At 39.4% G+C, this 21,582-nt stretch overlaps 2 protein-coding genes across 2 annotated transcripts in view; both read right to left on the bottom strand.

Moving 5' to 3' along the window:
• The window catches only part of GLB1 (galactosidase beta 1), a 41,368-nt gene that overhangs the window by 17,789 nt on the left and 1,997 nt on the right, over positions 1-21,582 (bottom strand). Inside the window, exons 2-10 of the mRNA XM_059486257.1 lie at positions 13,589-13,758; positions 7,880-8,030; positions 7,530-7,590; positions 6,629-6,723; positions 5,215-5,395; positions 3,547-3,605; positions 2,543-2,664; positions 2,421-2,461; positions 1,852-1,964 (exon numbers count right to left, since the gene is read on the bottom strand). Coding sequence (XP_059342240.1) covers positions 1,852-1,964; positions 2,421-2,461; positions 2,543-2,664; positions 3,547-3,605; positions 5,215-5,395; positions 6,629-6,723; positions 7,530-7,590; positions 7,880-8,030; positions 13,589-13,758 — 993 coding nt within the window. The remainder of the gene's footprint in view (positions 1-1,851; positions 1,965-2,420; positions 2,462-2,542; positions 2,665-3,546; positions 3,606-5,214; positions 5,396-6,628; positions 6,724-7,529; positions 7,591-7,879; positions 8,031-13,588; positions 13,759-21,582) is intronic.
• Positions 16,363-20,944, bottom strand: TMPPE (transmembrane protein with metallophosphoesterase domain). The gene has a single exon (XM_059487022.1). It carries the CDS (start codon positions 20,729-20,731, stop codon positions 19,415-19,417), a length of 1,317 nt encoding a protein of 438 aa, XP_059343005.1. The 5' UTR covers positions 20,732-20,944; the 3' UTR covers positions 16,363-19,414.

The following is a 21,582-nucleotide window of genomic DNA, read 5'->3' as shown; positions in this document are numbered from 1 at the left end:
TAATAAACATGTACAAAAGATCAACCTTGTGAAGAGTGTCTCCATCTGCAAATTGGTAACTTTGGAGTGCTTACCTTGTCAGGGTTTTGTTCAAATAAATTTGATTAGGGGCTGAAAGGGTTTTTGATTTAGCTGGAAGCTTTGTGTTTTGTTTTTAACAGACCACAGCACTAAATTCCCAATGCTACCCTGTCAAGTGTCAGTCATGGATGGATGAAAGCTTGATTTACATTTCCAGTAAGAAGTTAATTTCTTCTCCTTTGTATTAGAACACAATCAAGATTCCCAAATTTAAAAAAAAACATAAGTTGTATTCACCCAAGAGGAGAAATCAAAAAGAAATCAAAAGCAGGAAATTTCAACTCCAATAGTAAAAATTAAAAGAATGCTAACAGCAATTGAAAGAAACTGTAGACTGAAATTCTTCATTACATTTTTTAACTAATGGAAACTGTAAAGGAAGACTTTAATGTTATCCTTGTAGCACAGCTAACACGTTGAACAGAGTCATTTGTTAAAAGTAACTTTATTTTCTTTCATCAGCTTCACCTCAAACAGCAACTGAGTGGAAAATTTGTTAGAATTAGGTTTAGAATCCACAGTAGTGACAGGAAAACATCACTGAAAATCTATGGACATGCAAATTAAGAAACAAACCAACCACAGCAAAAAATGACTCAGTACACCTGAGGTTATAGTGAACATTTCACATCTTATCAAGGCTCTCTCACTGCACTAGATTACTACTTACATCTCAGAGAGGGGTCTTGCACCTTGAAGAAAACAACTCAAAATCAGGAAGTTTGTGGATTTCTCTGGTGAGAAAAGCTGTATCAAGACAGGAAACTCCCCTTGGAAAGGCCATCAAAATTATCCCATCAATTTATCCGATCAGGCTTAGGGATAATGGTGAAATTGAAGAAAAAAAAATCCACAGCAGGCCTTCCACAGTTAAAGACATAAAGGCATTCTCCACCCTAAAGAAAGTGTAGTACACTTTTGGGAGACCTACTCTTAAAATAAAAATGTCTTCTAGTGCATAGGAATGTTGCTGGTATGCAACAGGATAGTGACTATAAGCCTGAGCCTTGGGATTCACATGGAACCTGTTTTTAAGCCTCATCTGAACAGCCTCCAGTGCAAGGCTATTCAAAACACAGACAGAGGTTCCATGTTTTACTTCAATCTCCAGTTTGTGGAGACACTGAATTTTTACAGCAAGGCAAAGCTGGTCCCACCCACTAGTTGCAGTTTGTGAAAACACAAAACCGAGATGTGCTCTTTTGAGTAAGCCTGGTCTTTCTCAGAGGCCCAAAACCTCAACATGGAGTTTGGGACAGCCAAAGCACTAAACTGCAGCACAGATTGGGCTGACATCAGCTCATCAGCCTAAGTTGACTGAATGGCTGACTGATGCTGCAAGGAAAAAGCTCTGTACACTCCTCCTCCATCTCTACTCCCAGCCAAACCCTTCCCACCTCCCTCTGCTCCCCCTGTGGCAGCACTGGCTCTCATCCTACTGAGTGAGCTGATTCACCTTACTGACCTTGAGAGAAAACAAATGTAGGAAAAAAGAAGAGCTGAACCATGTCAGAGTCAGACCTACACCAGTATCCTCTCCTCTAAAAGGAAGCAGGAAGCCACTGGGACAGAAAGAATAGCTAGAGAGGGGCAAGATCTTTTGTTTTTTGTAACAAGAAGCAGTTAAGTTGGCCTAATTGTCAGGTTCCATTTCACTTCCCCCAGCTGCAGAAAATAGTACATTGAGGAGTAACTTCCACCAACACAAGAACAAGACAGTTTGGAGGATGTCTCAAAGAACCATTCTAAAAATGTCCTGGGGACACTCACCATACCAATGACTTTTCTGATGGTGAAATACTTTTCTGTCAGATCTCCCGCCTCGCTCAGGGGAGCATCATAGTCATAACTAGTGGGCTGAGGCATATAAGGCATATTAGCACCTAGGGGAGGAGGAAAAAAGAAAAAGCAATAAAAACAGTGGAAGAGATGGATTTTTTCCCAAAGGTATCAACTGCCAGAATTCTTTCTGATTTCAGACAGATTCTGCTACACTTTTAGATTCAGTGTAGGCCTTGATGTTTGGGATTTGGCATAAAAAACTGAAGGAGGACAATGTCCTTGTGAGCTTACACCACTCTGTGACATATTCTGAAGAGAAACATATTTATTTGTGCTCCAACTGTTTCACAGCACCTGGTGAAGCAGAAGTAGCCTTGGAAAAGACAAATACCATGTTGGTTTGGTACAACATGTTGGCAATAAACAAAGAACAGCTAGCGCAGTCATGTCTTTTGCCATGGGCAAGTAGGCACAGCTCATTCTTTCACAAAATACATTACTACCTAATTCAAAAGGAGCTCCCCTCCACCATTAGTATAATTTAAGTAATTTCTTACCATTCCAATAGGCAAAGTTAGTCCCACCTATAAACATGTACCTAAAAAGAAAAAAAATCAGGTTTTGCTGAACTGGGAAAAGAAATCCCCCCAAAATTAAGCTCTACTGAACACACACTTACAGGTTAACGTTAGCACCACGTGCCAGGATTTCATTAAGTGTTTTAGCTATAGTTTCTGCGGGCACAACAGAATGACGGTGCCCCCAGTGATCCAACCATCCAGTATAAAACTCAGAATTAACCTGAAAGGAGGAAGGGCAAAAGAGGAAGGGAAAACGTGAAGAGGGAACAAGAACTGAATGCAATGTGAACTAAGGTTCCTAACTGTAAGAGGGAAGGAAAAAAAGGCACCTTGACTAATTTGAGCCATTTTTAAACCACTATAAATACAGCAAAGTACATACTAGATCAGTTCTTCTCAGCAGACTGCAGGTCAAAGGAATTAAAGGATTGTTTCAATAATTTTATAGGGACATTTTGAAAAAAACTGCTTAAGCATCAAAGAGTATGGATTTCTTGGGAACCTGGCAACAAGGATGTGTTTCAGATGCTTGGCATTCAAATAAATGACGGAATAAACATATTCTCTGCAGAACAGCATATACAACCTGGATGTAATGAAAAATATTTCAAATTGCTTTCTAAACAACTCCTTAGCACAGAGATAATTTTGTAGCCTCAACAGGCCTTCTCCCTTTCTCAAAATGGCTTCCAGTGTTCTCACATCCCACTACAGCTTGTATAAAACCTCTAGGGTAGCTGAAAACAGGAAACAACTTCTAATCTGCCCTTTTAATTCTGCTTTTAACTTCTACCTACACACATATCTCACTAACTTGTCTAACCATCCTTAGTGTTTCCGCCGCTTTGTAAACATTTGTCTTAGCAAGGAAAACTACTGAAGCAAAATCATTACTTTTTGAGACTAAAATAGCATTTGGAGAGCAGCAGTTGATGTGGATTTTACAAACACACAGACAAGTTCCTCTATTCACTTTTCTGACTTGGAAATTATACCTTTGTGAACAGGTCCCTAAAATTGTTCAAGCAGTGCTGTCAATCCCTCTCTGATTAACAACTTCAAGATTAGACATGATACAAAAAGTTTAAGTGAAAACACATACCAAAGGGCCCATGGGTTCACTGCTCCTTTGAGCTAAGAATGCTGCTGTGACATTGCCACCTATAAACAGAAAGAAATAAAAATGAGTTGCTATATCCATGATTTTCTGGGTTCATCATTTTATTGAAATTGGTGTTTTATCTCCCTTCCAGCCTAGCAAAAAATAATGACAAGAAAGCTGCTCCAGCAAACACAGGAATCAATACTTTTAATTCTGATGTTTAACTTGCAAAACTTATTTTAAATATATACATGCGCATATGCATGCCTGTGTAAGTGTCTTTGCTTTTGAGACACATCCTTTGAAAACCCAGCTTTTCTCAGAAATGACATCCTGACACAAAGAAGTCGGAGATGTGTCAGAATTGCTATTGATCATTGGAAAGTCTAAGTCTGGGGTTACGTTACCAAGGCTACGGGGAAGAGTAGAAACCAGGCAATCTCTAAAGAGGTGTTTCACTCTTGATCACTCCTAGTGGCTCAAGCCACAGTGGCTGGAAACAACTTCTCTGGTGGAATGGTGGCTCACCATTGCATAAAGGATATTGGTGTAATTTTGCCTGATGGTGGGAGGAATGATGAGGAGGACTCCATGATATCAGAAGGCTAATTAATTACTTTATTATACTATTATTCTGTACTATATTACACTATATTACACTACATCTAAACTGAAACTGCGCAAGCACTCAACTCAACTGAACAAAATCTCTTGACTGTCTGCTGACTGGCAGTCTGGACACGAACTTGGCCCTGATAGGCCAAGGAAACAAAACACCATCACTCTGGGTAAACAATTTCCATATTGCATTCTACTTGGGCACAACACAGGAGCAGTAAATGAGATAAGAATTGTTCTGATCATTCTCTTCTCTGCTTTTCTCACTGCTTGTCTCAGGTTCAGAGAATGTGAATCCCACAAAAGGATCTACATGAAGACATCCACAATTTCATTCAACTTGCAAGAAAACAGATCTCTGCTAAGCACATGTGTTTGGTTGTAGAGAGAATAAAGTACAGAAGAGGCCAATAAAAAATTAAAAATAAAATTAAAAAAAAATGCACAATAAAAACCCAAAAATATCTGTCTTGGAGTTTGTTTCTTGTGCCCTAAGCCTATTTTGTCAAGTCCATGCAGTATACAAACATTTAAATTCTTAACTCGTCTATCAAAAGGGTACTCTCTGATCACACTAATAATGCTTAGCCATTTTTCAGACCTATAACACAATAAATTGTAGCAGTGTGCACATTTCTAATGATGATCTTCAACAGTATTTTTTTCCTAATAACCTCTGGCATAAAAAGAAATGTATTTGGATGGCTGGATTCCAGGACAGACAGAGAACATTAAAAAACCTCAACACCAAAAAGGTATATTAAAATAATCAAGGAATCAATGTCAACTATTATTGCTAATTTTTAGGAGGTATGTGCTATGAGCAGCAAAACTGGCTATTCATGATTCCAAGATGCAAGGAAGTGATTATGACATTCTAACTGAGCGGTCATGGGTGATTCTTGAATGTTTAAGAGTATGTTAAATACACATAAATGCCTGTTAACCCATTTAAACAAAGCAGGCAAGTTTGGCAAGCAGTCAAGTAAGTTTGTCCTGCAACAAACACAAAGAGCTCAGAATTTTTGGAATCAAACAGCAGTCTCCAACCTGGAGCAAAGTCCACCGTTGCATAGAGACCCTGGAGAGCCCCACATTTCAAGTGAAACTGGCTGGCACCATCAGTTGTGAAGAGCACCACCTCATCCCCAAGATGCTGGCGAAAGAGCTTCAGGAGGAAGCGCAGGTAGTCGTAGTCACAAGCGAAGTAGCTTCCGTACTCATTCTCTACCTGCAGAGCAAAGGCAAGTTAGTAAAGCCATAGCCAATTCAGTCTGCATCTGATAACAAAACAGAAAGCACAAATTCAACCCTCTTGTTCCTTTGATAGCAATATTGAAAATGTCACTAAGTCCAGATGTGAGGAGTATGAGAAGACAAGACTCATTCCTATCAACTGTACTTTACAGTGGACCCCTCACTGTGCAGAGCTAAGCCATTTTCCTGCAAAATTCATCCTCCCCCCAAAGTAGCTGTTTAGCTACAGTGATCATAATAGAGTCTCTATTAAAATCTGAGATCTATAACCCACCTCCCAAGCAGACCAATAAAACCATAGAACAGGTTGTGAAATGATCAAAACTACAACAAAACTGGACATTCAGAACAGAGACATCTACAAAGGGCTCACATGAACCACAAAGCCCTGAAATAGACTCAAAAGGATTGAAGGGAGAACAACTGTGCTACTACTGTGAGGCACACATCTTGCCCCTTTTCCAAGGAGATGAACTTTTCAGCTCCAGATCCAACAGGTTTCAATCCTGAAGGTTATTTCTGAAAATCCTGTTATAAGCATCTTACTTCTGCCAAAGAATAATTTTTCCCAGTGCTTCTGCTCAACAGACAGAACACACCGTTCAACAAAATTATCTTGGGCATATTACAAAAAGGGTCTCTTATCCCAACCTGTGCCAGTCAGGGAGTTTAATGAAATTGAAATAAAGCTTTATTAAGATTAAATACTACAAATATAGGACAATCACTCCCACACGTCTATCTAGAAGGAGTTTAGGACAGAAGCTACCCACCATGAACATACAAAATTGTGCTCTGAAACATTTAAAACTCAAATTAGGTGCTAAATTAGGCTTACTCCATACTGCTTTTGCTTCTGTCTAAGGGTATTCTTATCCCCCTTTTTCTTGTCAGATTGTTTCAGGGAACTGTATGCATTTTGGCTTTATGCGAGAATTGCCACAAACCTCAGATCTAAAAAGCTACAAAAGTTCCCTCTATTGCCTTATACAGCTGTGGGAAACAACTTTGACAGAGCAGATGAGGGCTCTCTGAGTCCTAGAAACAGTGGATTCAGTTCTTTAGGATAAGGTATTTCATCAGAATCTTGCAGCTGCCTGAAAGTTAAGAAACACCTGTGACACCACCACCCAAGACTCATGGTGTGCCTGTAAGAGCCGTATAAGCATTCATGCTGCTTGGGTTCATCTGGTTTTCAGAAAGTTACCTGCACCATGATGATTGGACCTCCATTTTCATAGAGATAAGGCCTCATCTTTGGCAAAAGGACACCCATCCATCTCTCTACCGCTTCCAGGTAATCTGTGATACACAAAGTATACATGTTTCACAACTTTTCTGCCTTTTTCTAATTTTGTTTTAAATTACATATGGGTCATCTTTACATAGTATTCTAATTACGTAATTTATGAACAGCATTTAATGAACAGTTTGCTCTTATACTTGAACAAATGTGCTCTTCTACTTGGTCATAAATGCTTCCAATACAGTTTACTAAAAAATAAAACATTTAAATACTGATGAACTTGGAAAATTATCAAAAGAACTTCATTATGTCTCACAGGTTGTCATAATGCATTAGAACAGGAAGAAAAATTCAACTGTTGATCTATGTACTATTTTTTAAATAGATAATTTAACCACAGTTAGCAGAACTGAAGTTGGATATGATATCTATATATTCACCCCCTACATTCACTCCAACAAACACATTAACCTCTTGTCTCATCTTATTCTCCTATGTCTGATTCTTAAACAGGAGCACATGAGAATGCTGTAACTTGTTCTGGACTGCACGCTGACCAGCCAAGAAAGATCCCCATTATGACTAGCTGTGGCAAATCCAAAAACCTCAAGGCTGAAGCATTCTTTTCCTCAATGTGACAATGATTCCCCTCTTGGCACCAACTTGACAATACCTTGGAAACTTTCTCCCCTACTTTAATTGTTCTACACACTTTTTGAATGCATGCTTCTAATTAAAAGCATTGAAGATTTTACTCACAAGAAAACGTGAGCTGAAATATGAATTATCTAGTAATGGCCTCAAACAGAAAGTTGCCTTGCTGTTACAGTGTATTTTTAATGGCCTTTTCTGATGCCTCTACCTGAATCAGAAGACCTGAGAACAATAGATTTCTTTTCCAACAGCCATGCAGGAAGGCCTCCCTGGGAAAAGAAAGGGAAACAGTGACATATTTAGGACTCCTAAGAAGAATTTAGCCTCTTATTAAGACACATACTGAGACAGGAAAACTGATTTTCTACAAGTAGTAATTCCTAAAGAAAAAAATACAGAGTAAGTTTGTATTGTAAGAAGTCACTTAGGATGCATGGATTTTAACTCACTACACCAAGACTCTTGTATAAGGATACATCAATGAGTAAGTCTGTTTACTTTAAGAAATACTTGCACTAGATTTACCCTAGAAGTGAGCTGTTACAAAAGGTTGTATACCATGTCCCATTCTGCACAGATGTAAGGTCCAGCTCTCAGGATAACAAGCAATCCAGTGTCATTGGCAAGCTGCAGGAAATACTCTAGATCTTTGCCACCAAAAAAGTCATACGTGCCCATCTGGGGTTCGTGGTAGTTCCATGGGACATACCTATTAAGAGAGAAAATCACCTTCCATTAGGAAACTGAGACTAAACCTGAATTCTGGAAAACAGCTACTTGCAGTACATGCCCCAGAGATCAGTAATGCTGCTGATCCTTTGGATCAGTAGAAGACAGGAGTAACTCTCTGGCCTTTCTTCTGCCAGGTATTTCATACAGCAGAAGGCTTTAAAATTGACACTGAAATTAGGGTTATGTCTGCAGGAGTCCCTATCAGAGCAAGAACAGGTTCTGGAAGTGCCATTGTGAAACCATGATATCTGTTCCAAAATTAAATAAACAGTTTTGAAGCTGGCAAGGCAGCTGGCAGCTGTATAGTGGTGGGAGGTTGATGAGGAGATGAATGTGGTAAACCACTCATGAAGGAGGAGGCCAAGAACAAGCACAAAACAGCATGTGACCCTCATGTGAATGGATCACCCAGCTTGCATAGAGAACACCAACCAGGCTCCCAGGTCTATGCTGCTGCCACTGCAAAGAATTTGAAAAACACTTAAGCCTCAAGTCATATTGCATCTAGGTCCCAAAAGTTTTCATTGACCAGGAACAATGCAAGTCCTGGAAAACCACCACTGGAAGAACAATTAAGTTAAGAAATGTTAAGGTGCCCAAGAACTTGGACAAAGCAAAGCTTAATTTCAACTAAGTAACAAAGATGTCAAACAAGCACATCACCATTTGAAAGAACACCTCTCTCCTACCTCTAGGACTCAGGAGACCACAGCCTCAGCACAGAACATCTCACAGAAATAAAAAAAAAACCCACTTGGTTTCAAGACAACAAAGAAATAGAAATCTACCAAATACCATGAGCAGTGTTGTAGCTGATAATCCTTGCTTGACAACCATGTTGTGTTTGCCATGGTACTAAGTGGCAGTCTAGCACAGACAGACTAAAATTAGGGATGAGTACAACCCGAGCAAGGATTCAAGGGAATGTGAAAACTCATTCCCCTAAAATTTCTAAAATTCCCAAAACTGTGTCTAGTCAAGCAAAGATCATCTAAGGCAACACTTTCCTTACTGCCTGGGTTTGTTAGTATGTTCCACATTTAATTTTGCAAAAACCACCCAAGAGGGAAATAAAGTCCCTAAAACAATGCTTTCAATAAGGAAGAAAAACAGGAACCCTCTCATGAGTACACTACTAAAATGGTCATATACAGACAGACATGTACATGAACATCAAATACAAAAATTATAATATTTCAACCTTCGTGAATATTATAGCATCTCAAATGCCAAAATTTTAAGCCTCTGTTTGAAAAGATAAAGCTTCAAATTTGAGTGCCAGGATGGAGTCAGAGCAATGCACTCAGGCATCAAAATGCAGATTTTTCTTCCATGTGGTATACTTTATTTCTGTGTCAAGCTGCTCTAATTGTTTCTGAAGCACAATTAACTCACTTGTAAAAAAAACTACATGTGCATTTAATGAATATATGAACCATGTGAAAATACACTCATTGAATTATCAACTAGTTCAGAAATAAGTCTTAAGGTTTAAATGCACTTAATACTGTCTGAGGTGAGGATGAAAGGTTTTCTCCAGCTCCCTTATGCTCAAGATGGAAGAAAATAGAAAAATCCTTCCAGAAACAGTTTTAATTTATGTCACATGCTTGACCACAAGACTGGAAAAAAAGCAGATTCTAGCAGAGAAAAAGGGAAGAAGCACAAGAAAAAAACCTATTTGAAACCATTGTTTTATATAATGAATCATGATAAAAATTTATTTTAAACATTGGTCTAAAAATGGTTACTAAGACACTTTAATCCAGCAATACATTTTCTACAGCTAGTGATGGTCTCAAATGAAATAATTGAAATTGTTATCTTTAATGAATATATTTGTTACACACCATTGTCAAAATTTACAGTCAGTTGTTAATCCTGTACTGCTTTAGCTACAGAATAATGAACTTATAAAGGAAAATCTCATTCTTTTTCAATCTTTTCAATCTCATAATCCTTTTTTGAAATATGGTATTTATTTTGTATTTGAGTTTACTTTCCATTTACACACAATTTCTAAGCTTCATGCTATAACCTCCCTTTCTTTAGAAGTTACAGCTTTCCTCTCCTATTTCAGATATTATCAACAGGCAAAAAATCACACTTCAACTTCTTTAATGTACAGATAATTCTCTCTCTAATACCAGGCTGGGATTATCTTAATAGTGTAAAATTGAATAAATTGTACTATTTTCATCAATGAGCATGCTAGTTAGATTACTCATTTATGAGTCTTTAAAAAAGTCTTTAAAGTCTTTGTGTTTAAATTTTAAATATTTCATATTCTAAACAGCAGCTCCTTCATAGAAGGACTTTGTACAGGTTTACACCCCTCTGTTCATTAGTCAACAAATAGAGTAAAACAAAGAAAATGCTCAACATTCTTTAACTTTCTATGAGCCTGTAAAGGTAACTGTGGATTCTTCCAGGAAGCATCTCCACTGATCAGTAAATTCTGTATACATCTTCTGCCCCATCTAGTGGCAATTGTTTATCTGCTCTGCACAAAACAAACCCCAGACCTCCCGTGCTTTCCAGATGCCTTCTTCAGCCAGCACTCATTTCCAGCTGGCAGACACAGTCCAGAAACTGAAAACAAGGACCTGTGTGACCAGACACCTCTGCTGAGGTGGGGAGTGAGCTCCTCAGCATCCTCCTCCACCACCTTCTGGGACATCACACCAACCACATTAAATTTCAACCTGCTCTTTAGAAGGGGTAAGCCTTGATCTCTTAGGCTTTAATATAAGATCAAGCTTACTGTCATCTGTTTTCTCATGTTCTGTTATTGCTTAAGGTGTTACCAGGTGCAGACAATTATATTCATGTACTGACTTCACCTATTCGAGAGACCAGGAGGAATTGCTGCCTCAGTCATGAGCTGAATGATGCATCAAGGCACAAACAGCCTTTTGGAAAAAAGGCTGCAGATAACAGGAAGGAGAACATGTCTGGTTTGGCTTTATCCACAAGATATTTACAAGCACAATCCCATAATATAAGGATCCTGTTTTCCTTGAAGTGGTAAACCTCACTGGGAACGCCTTTATAAGAACAAGGAAGGTTCCCATATTTCAAATTATAGCAGGACCATTCCCTGTCTTATGGAAAAAATCCCAAGCAACAAAATCACAGTCTTCAGATGAGGCCTCAAGATTAAGAATCCAACCACCACATTCTGCCAGAGAGTTTGGCAGTGCTGCTGCCCATTCATTCCAGAATGACTTCACAAAATTTATACCTCTGTCCCTTGCTAGCAGTATTACTGATCCAGGAGAGAGTATGCAGAAGAAGAGAAAACAAAAACCCAATCACATAGACCAATTTCCATTTTTTTTACCAAAATCACACAAGATCACAGAAGATTTCTTTGGGGTAATATGAATACTCATAGATTTTTCTCAAATAATCAAAAGCAGTAAGACTTGATTATCGACAAACCTCAAAGAAAAACAAAAGGTTTTTTTTGTACGTGAGGTGCTTTTTAGCATCAGGAGAGACAGTGATTAGTGTCAGATGGAAAGACACATGGATTTGACTCTTGTAGAAAATGCAAGGCACTGGAGCACTTTCTGCTTCTAAAGTACATTTTCAGATTTATCTTTCACCATAGCAGAAAAAATCCAGATGTGAGCAATAATCGGAGAGAAAGTCAAAGAACCTCAGTCTGCTCTTAGAAAAACAAGAGGAGACTAATAAAGCTGTTATGATGTGATCCAGCAGCAACACCTAAAGCCACAGTTGCCATAACCACTTGCCAGCTGCACAGCACCTTTTGTGCCAAAACAGACACAGCTCAGCTCTCCCAAGACCAACACAGATCAGCTGGCACCAGCAAAAAAACAAATCTTCACTGCTTCCTGCACAGCAGAAAGATACTAAGGCAAAACAGTAAAGCAGAGTAAGAAGTCTCAACAAGGGAAAAAAGCAGAAAAGAAAGAAGGAAACACCCACCTTGTTAGTGGGAGATCACAAATGAAGAGGGAGAAAGCAACAAGAAAAAACTCAAACTGGCCCTGCAGCAATTTTGCCATTGAACAACAGTGACAAAGGGAATGGAAAAAAAAATATATCTATCTCAATTCCAGTGATGCACCAGAGACATGAAAAGGCAATTTAAAAAAATTAAAAAGAAAAAAATGGACTATTTGAAAAAGCTGGAAATGAACAAAGGGCATTGAAAACACATGGGTGTTGGGAGGAGGAAGAAAATTAATGAGAGACATAAGGGAAGTATGAGACACTATGGATCACAGGAGTCACTGATCATAGGGTCAGTCACAGGCTGACCCTCAAGCCAGACACCAAAAGGCATAATTTCCAGGTCCACTTTAAATTACTTTTATTTCAGCAAAAAGTAATTACTTGGGCAAATCCAGCAACCTGGTCCTGAGCAAGTGTGTTTCTTAATCCCATTGCTCTTATTAATGTGAGCAAAGACAGAACTTGATTCCTTGATAGAAAAAAGCAAAAACAACTACAAAACCACTCAACAGAGTGACTGCATCATCCCAACACAGGCAAGAGTCTTAAGATATGCAAAAAAATAGAGAACCCTAAATTTGGAAAAATTCAACTTTTTTTTTCTCTCCCTGCTGTCTGTTCTTCAGCTACTAACTCTGACTAGTCTCATCCCCAAGGGTACAAAGGAACCATGCAACTTGCAGGTCTAACAACAATACAGATTTCAAGGGTGAGAAACCATTTCTAGAGAGCCTACAAGCTCTGCACTGTCAGAAGCTGAACTTTTTACAGCACAAAAGCAGGTGGTTTCAAAGAGAAGCTCTAAGCCTTGCAATGACTTAAGAAAAGAAAACAAACCTGTTTGGGAATTACAACAATTGCCTGAAAAGACTGTGCCTTACACAGTACCACTTCCCTTGTCAATGAAGCCATGGCAAAAATAAGAGAAAGAATTTGTGCCTCATCTGTTGAATTAAGTACACGACCAGGTAGAAAAGACAAGGACTAGGGGTTTTGCACACACACACACACACAAACGAAAGCTGTTTAAGCTTTTTCTTTTTAAATAAGTACACCTAGCTCCCCATCCATTTATCTAAATTTAAATGCTTCTGGTAAAACAGCTTTTAAATGTTACTGCAGTATTCACCAACATTTTCAAGGCTTCTGAGCGATACCAACCCAGGCTGTACTAACTAGGTTATTGTTTCCTCACACCTAGTCTGCCTTTTGACCAGAGAGTACAGTGTCCCTGGCAGAGGCAGAGCATGTATAATTGTTCCATAGTTGCCAAAGTTCATAGTCCAACAATTTATTTCAGTCACACTTGCACCCTGGGTTGTGAAGCCAGAGGAGTAGCCTATCATCAGGGGAACAGACTGCTGGTTACAACCTGCCCAGATGCCCCCATTTATGTGGTCAAAAGTCATCCTGTACCACCCTTCACTTCTCCAGAGCTTCCTCACCTATTACTGGAAAAATAATAAACAAGTAACAATGGCAGGCTCTTAATGAGTTCTCATACAGCTCCCAGGACCACAAATCCATCAGAAATCAACAGCTACTCACGTTTGAATGGCATCAAGCCCTGCCATCTTCATCTTCAGCAGGCGGTCCTTCCAGTAATACGAGGGCACCCGCGAGTAGTGAATGCTACCGGAGATGTAACGGAAAGGTTTCCCATCCTTGACAAAGCTGTTGGATTCATAATCAATCCCAAAACTCCTCCCAGGTACATTCTGTACACAAAACCAAACCAAAACAAAAAAAGACACAGTGTCATTTTTTTCTGCCTTGAAAGACACAGAGAACAGGCTATACAACATCTGTGGGTTGTCTACAATAGAAGATGCAATGGTCCTAAAATAAGAGATGGTGAATGACTTTCCTCTAGCTATCTATAGCCCACCTGAGTCTTAGCACAACAAATCAGCAGAAGGGAGTCAGTGCAAAGTGTCACAGGATAAAAGAACAAGGAAACTAGTAGATGTAGTTGTTAGAAAACACACTCCCTCCTGAAAAATGGAGGACAAAATTGCTAAGCCAATATGCCTATCCCCAGAATGTCATTACACAGAGCAACTGAGATAGCACTTTACAATCATTTCAAGACTACAAACTCCAAGGAGGAAGACAACAGCATGTTCCATCTGCAACAAAAGCATTATTTTACAGAAAACCTAAAAAATGTAGGGGAAAATGTCCTAGATACACATAGCAATTGAAAGCATTCTGCCAACAGGGAACAAGTGAAATTGTGTGGTGGATGTGTAGCAACAAGTATGAGAGGATACAGCAAGGAGCTGGCAGGGAAACACAAAAAGGAAGTGCTGCACAGCACTGGCTTTTTATGCTCTGTTTCCACAAACTTGGACCCACTCTTATGATTACTTAATTTTATTAAGATAAATAAATCTTGATTCAACAAAGGTATGGGCATGTCAGGCCTTTCCAAAATCAGGACCACACAGAATTCAGAAATACAAACCAACTGCTCCGGAATAAATGTAACTCAAGGGTTAGGATTCTCCATAGGAAATTATGATGCTACAGTAACTCCAGGCTGTTAGACCTCAAGCAAACTATTGCTGAAAAGGATGTACAGGTAGGTATAGCTGCTTACTTCCTGTTCAATTTAAATGTATGTGACTTTTTCCTGATCTTTCATTTATAACCTGCATCCTGACAGCTGGGCATGCTGCACTAGGATGGAATTGTCCCATATGTACCCGTGAAGGAAACTATTATACCCTTACAGACACCAAGCAGATGTTTCATATTCTTCAAATGTTTTTACTCAAGGGCACCGTGACAAGTCACAGCACTAATGCAGAGCTGAGTGCTTCAAAATGAACATGACTAAGTGGAACTCTGAAACCCAACACAACAACACAGAAAAGAAACCCAAAAAAAGCACCACTATGGATAGAAGTACCTTACACATTAAAAGACCATTATCCCTGGGAATAAGGAGAGGTGAAATAAATTGCTGTGATGTCCCTCTGTAAGAGGATTTTAGCTTCCTCATTCAGGCTAACCACATCAAGAAGTCTATGGAAAAGACACTTAGTTCCATTCATGGCAGAGAACTGTTGAGATGATGAACGTTAAAAAAACTTTACATGCCCTCAGGGACAGACACTTATGGCAGAGAGCCATGGCTATCTTAAAACAATTAAAGGGAGGTATTAATTATGAAAGTGGTAATCACTAAACCAGTTACCATTTAGAAGTCGGGTTTTTGAAGCTGTGACCATGGGTGTAAATCACCTTCCCAACAGATACACTTCCTGCCACAGTGCTGAGGACAGGGAAGAAGCTACCAGAATACTTCGAATTCACCTCATTCATCATTCATTGTAAACAGACCTCCTTCATGATCAATTCCTCAGCATTACTTCATTGTCAGGGGATGATCCAGAGCTTGCAACAAAAACAAGAGAGCTGTCCTCATGAATTCATGTCAGGCTCTGCCAATACTGTATACTCACCCTTGTGAGCATGCAGGGAATTCACTCCCACTTTGTGTCCCCTGAAGATGGGGTAGTGGCTCTGCTTGTTTGGTAAGCAACACAAACAGCACTGGTTGGGGTGCCACTTCCTTCATACCAATTCATACCAGTGCCCAGCTGGAAATTCAGACCCTTACAGGGTATCATGTTGCACCCTACACCCTCAGAGCATACTCCTATGGAAATGAGAAGAACTAAAGAATTTGTCCTTACTTAAATCAAGTAAGAGTTTATTTCTGCAACCTTAATGCAATTTCAACATTTTATAATGTGCATGTCTCTTAACACAATTTTTTTTTTCCATTTTCAACACACCGAATGGTTTATCAGTGGCAAAAATCTCACATTCTCCAAATTTACAAAACCGGGGTTGTTTTTCTTTTTCTTACTTAGAAAGCAAATAAATGCCGGTACAAATCCTCCATCTCTGATGATTTTTAGCCTCTCTTAGACCAGTCACAGAACATCTCTTTCTCCACCTCAAGTATCAAAATTGAGAACCACAAATCACTCATTTTCTTCAGTTCCTTCCAAAATATTCTCTTAGTAACCTTTCTGTGCCCTGTCAGTGGTCCTTTTCTCAGCATCACATCCTCACCCCTGCTGTCTGCATCTTTTTCTCCTAGCAGGCTTTAGGCAAATGTAATAGTGGCCTTTCCCACTTTCCACTATGACTGATTGAGCAGTAAGGGTGTAGGACTTTACAAAACTAGTAAGGTTTATTGTTGGTAGCTTTTTGTTGGTAAATAGAATGAGTGTGTTAAAACTATTCAGCACAAACTGCTACAATGCATACTGGTACAAAATAAAAGGTCACTAGAGGCCTCATAGTTGATTATAAGAATAAAGTTTTATTAAATCCCAACATTTAAAGCATTTGTTATACCACAATTTACATATTTTCCAATCCATTCTATAGTAATTATATAATAAATATAATTTTCACAACGTGACGATACTATTATATTCTGCTATTAATTCTGACATTAATTAACTCCTCCTCAGCCCCCAATGAACTGGCCTTTTATAGGATGAAATGTATATTCATTTAGTTAAGTTCTCTAGATTAAATACATTACACACACACATAAAATTTACAAAAAAAATTTAAAAATTAAAAAATAAGCAGCACAGCAATTTTTCTTCATCTGAAATACTGAACATAGGTCTGCATTGTGTACATTCAAATCCAACTGGAAAAAGTATAGAAAGAACCTTGAAGGACAGTTAGAGATTGCTGAGTAGAGAGATTATAGAAACGGTTCATTCCTTTTATCAAACAGAAAGTTGACATAGGATACTTTCCATCCATAACTAAAAAGCAAAATAAGAAAAGGCTTTGAAGTCTTTTGGCACAGAAAGAAAGCATTTAAAGTAAGAAGTAATCATCAGCAAACAACCTTTCAGAAGGAGAGATACAAAAAAAAGGGGCAAGAACTAAATTACATCAGGAGAACTCAACGAATGTATGAAATGAACATGACCACTCCTAAAATGATGCATATCTGCTTCTGAAAGGATACACAATTATTTTCTAAGAGAGGCACACACAAAGTAATGAAGAAATTCTGAGATAGAAGGACCCCTTCAGCTATGTTTCTGCATACACTTGATCAGAATGAAGAGAGAAATAAAAAGGGCAGGGAGAAAAAAGTAAATAATACTAGCATCTCGCTGAGAAACTGACACAATCTAAAATCAGTCCCACAAATGCCTCCTGTAGAGGAAACTGGCTTAACAATTAGCCTTCTTAACATGGTAAGAACACTCAGTGCAACAAGTGTAAAAATCCTCTGGACTACTGGACTACTGGCCAGGTGAGAATACTCTGCACCACTAAACCCAGAACACAGCTCTTAACTGAAGGCAAGTTGACAAGTAACCAGAGAGCAATCAAAATTCCTTCCTCATTCCCTCCTATGCCACCAACTGCAAAAAGCAGTGTTGAATACACATGGAAACCTTAGGATACTTAAACAGATATTATCACACTATCATAAAAAAAGTTTACAAAATTATAGGTGGTGAGAAACAGAAATTATCTAATCTGGCAAGCAGAGAGCATGGCTGGTAAGATACTCAGTCTTTCAGAAGAGGACTGACTTCTCCAGCAATTCCACTAACCTTTGTGACACATTTAGAGTATTTCTCATTATTCCTGAGTAAAAATGTAAGATGTTTGTACAGAGGAGCAGGATACAAAACTAGCATAGGAATTAGAAGCTCTGCCTGGGAGATGTTCAGAGTGGATGAAGTCAAACCTCAACATTTAACTTAAAAAAACTCTCAAGTTTACAAAGACTACAGTACATTTCAAACACACCTCTACCTATCTCCTTCAATATGAGAACAGAAGCTGAAGAATGGAACCAATGTTTATGGTTGTCTGGTTCAGGATCACACAGGAAGGCAGGAAAAGACTGAACACCACAGCTCTGGTCTCCCATCCTCACTCTCCTGAATAAGAATCACTCTCTTTTGCCCCATGCAGTGGGTCTGCCTGAGGGGAACATGGGCACTGCTGGCAGAAAGGCAGAGCAAGGAAAGCCCTGTGGCTACAGCTGCAGACTAGAGAGGCAGGATTCCCAGGCTCCAGTGGTTTGTGATATTTCATGCAGCAGAAATGAGGTGGGAGAGGAGGAGAGAAGATGCACAGAAGTAAAGTGTTTCATCGGCCTGGACAAAAGTCACACATTATTTTACATTTTGGCTTTCTTACATGAATGCAAAGATATAGAAACAAGAATTTGTATCAATTATTCTCTAATACCTCAAAAATCCCACAATTATGTTAATTTATGATAAGCCCTCCTATGAAAGATGGGAAGAAATCCTCTATTCATTATCCCATAGCAGTGTCTCTCTTATGTGCCCATCAGACAACCAGGACACTGACATGCAAATGCTCTTAAGGAAAGTCACCTGTTGCAGAGTTTAGTCTCATTAAAAGAGGATGCAATTTACTTAAATATTAAAGCCTTCAACAAATTTCAAGCATTAACTTATTTGCATTGTATTGAAATAAAAATTTCTCTTCTTGCAAGAGAAAAATGATGAAGGAGAAATTAGGCAGAAAGAAAAAAAATACAGAAATAAGACAAAAGACACTGAGTATTTCAGCTTTGGAATTAGTGCTTTATATAAGGAGGTTCTGTATGCTCAGACAGCAAAAGAAGTTAATTTTGGAATTCTCCTAATTTGCTTTTATTAGAGCTATTTTCAGTAAACAATTACTGGATGCCCAACTATTCTGGGGACAATGCCTGAGAAAGACAGCTACTTTCACCTTTGGTGTCAGTCTCACCAAATTTTTTGCATGCTGCAGACAGCTAGCAGGATAAAAATATCCAGTCTCAATTAAAAAAAAAAAAAGGCAACCCTAAACTATTAAACTCTTCCTTACCCATAACAATTCCAGCATACGAGTTTACATACTCAGTGCACATTCTTGCAGGCCTTTCTGCAAAGGACACATCAGTGACTTCACTGTACAAGCTCAGAACTTCACCTGCCTGAGATTTGGTAAGGCAGCTGCCTGATGGACACCAAACAGTGGAACATGAAGTAGCTGCAGGACACAGGTATTACTAAACATGCACAGGACACACATTATCTCTGTGACATCAGTGTTATCTTTAAGTGCAGAACCTCAAAATAATGAAGTCAAAGACATAATTATTTCAATAATTTAACATGTCCCAAATTTGTTTCATAGGCCCAAGACACAATTAGTGTTTTCTGCTCAAACTTAACAGAACCTACTGAAGTTCAGCCCAACACATCTCTGGCTTCCCTGAAAAAGGATTTGCTTTCATTGTAGAAGAGCCAATATACTGGCCAAAAAAAAAAAAAAAAATTAGGAGTCTGTCAAATGGAAAACTCCTCAAAGAGAACGTAGAATAATCTCTGTTATTTCAGCTCTGCTGCCCAGTCTCATGGGTATTCCATAGTACATCGTTCCTGGGCTGACGTAGACGAAGGTATTCTGCCCAACTTGGTACAAGCCAACAAAGAATGGATTCAGCAGATAAGCTCCAGCATTTAGAGGGAAAATCTGCCCTCCATGAGTATGGCCAGAGAGAATTAAATTTATGTCTGGTCTCTCCTGAAGGGCCCACTTTGCAGCAATTGGCTGATGAGCAAGGAGCACTATTGCATGCTCACTGCTACAACCTCTGAGAGCTTTTTTCAAATCCATGCCATGTCCCGAATAACGCAATACATCTGCTTCAATATCATCCACGCCAGCCAGGCAGAACCAGTCAGAAGCGCTCTTTGGTGAAACAATCTTCACATTCTCGTTATGCAATGGCTGAATGTTAAATGATTTTAAGAGCTCGAACCAGTTGCTAACATCTGAGGTGTAGTACTCATGGTTTCCTGTGACAAAGTAAGTCCCCAAAGGAGAATCAAGTTCTCCAAGAGGCTCAACAGCAGGTCGGATGATCTTTGCCTCAGCATCAGACAGGTCCCCAACAATCACGGTGATGTCTGGCTTTAAAGCCTTAACCATTCTCACTATCATGGCAAGCTTGGTTTTCCCAACCGTGGGCCCCAGATGGATGTCTGAGAGCAACACCACTTTCAGGTTATTCATTGCTGAGGGCAGCTTGTGAACTGGAATCTCCACGGAATTCACAGTAGGGGGCTGGGAAGCATTTAACAGCCCAACAACAGTCAGCACAACAGTCAGCAAGACTGACAGAACTGGTTTCAGTGCTGTTCTGTTCTTGTTGCCAGTGCTTGCTTTAGCACCTCTCCCAGCCAAGAACTTGTAAGCCTGTTCTACAGAGCCTAGAGTGAAAAGGAAAAAGATGAGAATAATATAGGCTCCCAAGCAAGTGTAGGCAGCTAAAGAAAAGAAATAGGGCTCTTCTGCAACAAGAAACAGCAATGTAAAGAAGCTTGAATGAGCCAAAGCTAGAAACATGAACACAGCTATTTTCCACAGCATGAAACAGAAGGAGCTGGCAGCTGACGACCTGGTGAATGTGGTGACTGTGCTTCTCCAAACATGAAGAGATCCCATCAACATGAGTGTATTAGCAAATAGTGCCATTTGCAGCCTTAGAAGCCAGCGCCGCGTCCTGAAATCGAGTTTTTCCGCCAGGTAACTCCGTGAGAGCATCATGGAGAAGAAAACCACTCCTGCAGCCACTGCAGCCTTGGCTTCAATGGGCAGTTGCTTGAAGGAGATCATCTTTGCTTCCTGACTGTTCTCCTCTGTTCTGCAGAAGTCTCCAGAAGTCAATAATGTGGTTATGAAGGGATGCCTTGGGTCAAAGCCTGCAACCAGGAACCAGTATGAGCCGCTTTAAAATATTACACACATTCCCTTTTTCCCAGACTGCAATAAAGGACTGTTATTCTACACACTACACAAGATGCTGGGTCATGCAGAATCACTGTCGTAACGACAAAAAGGAGATGTCCTGAAGTGGAGTAAACCAGACAACAGAAAAGACCGGATGCTGGAAGTCTCCTTCCAAGCTCCCTGTCTGCCCCCCTCAATCATTTCTCCCCCATATCCCCTTTTCTTTTAAACACTTTTTTCTCATCAAGACTTCATAATAGTAGATGGCAATACATCACAACGAGGATGCAATGAGTCCTGGAAAAAACCATTATAGCATTTGTAAATCCCGTACATGTTCTGGGACTGCTTCTGATATTAACTTAATACATGATTTCTGTTCTTCTTGCCAAGCAGTTGGCTCCATCTGAAAAGCAGGCATCACTCTACATCATCCTTACCAAATGCAAGATGTTTTACTAACACATGCTACAGCAGCAGTGAAATCCCCATGGAACAGATGCAACTGTGGTCCCAGAAACTGCAGATGATCAGCAGATATCCCTGCCTGCTGCTGTGAATCAGATTTCTCCAAAGCCCTGGAAATCAGTAGGATCAGTGAAACTCAGACTGTGTTTTGCTACTCACTTCCAGCTCCCTTCCACTACAAGTAGAGTTTTCCAAAACCTCAACACCTGTTCTAGTATATCCTGGTCTAACAGGATGCAACCAAGTTGAAAAGGGATTAAAATACCACA

The sequence above is a fragment of the Ammospiza nelsoni genome, chromosome 1 (assembly GCF_027579445.1).
Source record: "Ammospiza nelsoni isolate bAmmNel1 chromosome 1, bAmmNel1.pri, whole genome shotgun sequence".
Classification (NCBI taxonomy): Eukaryota; Metazoa; Chordata; class Aves; order Passeriformes; family Passerellidae; genus Ammospiza; species Ammospiza nelsoni.
This window is presented reverse-complemented; position numbering and strand designations above follow the sequence as displayed.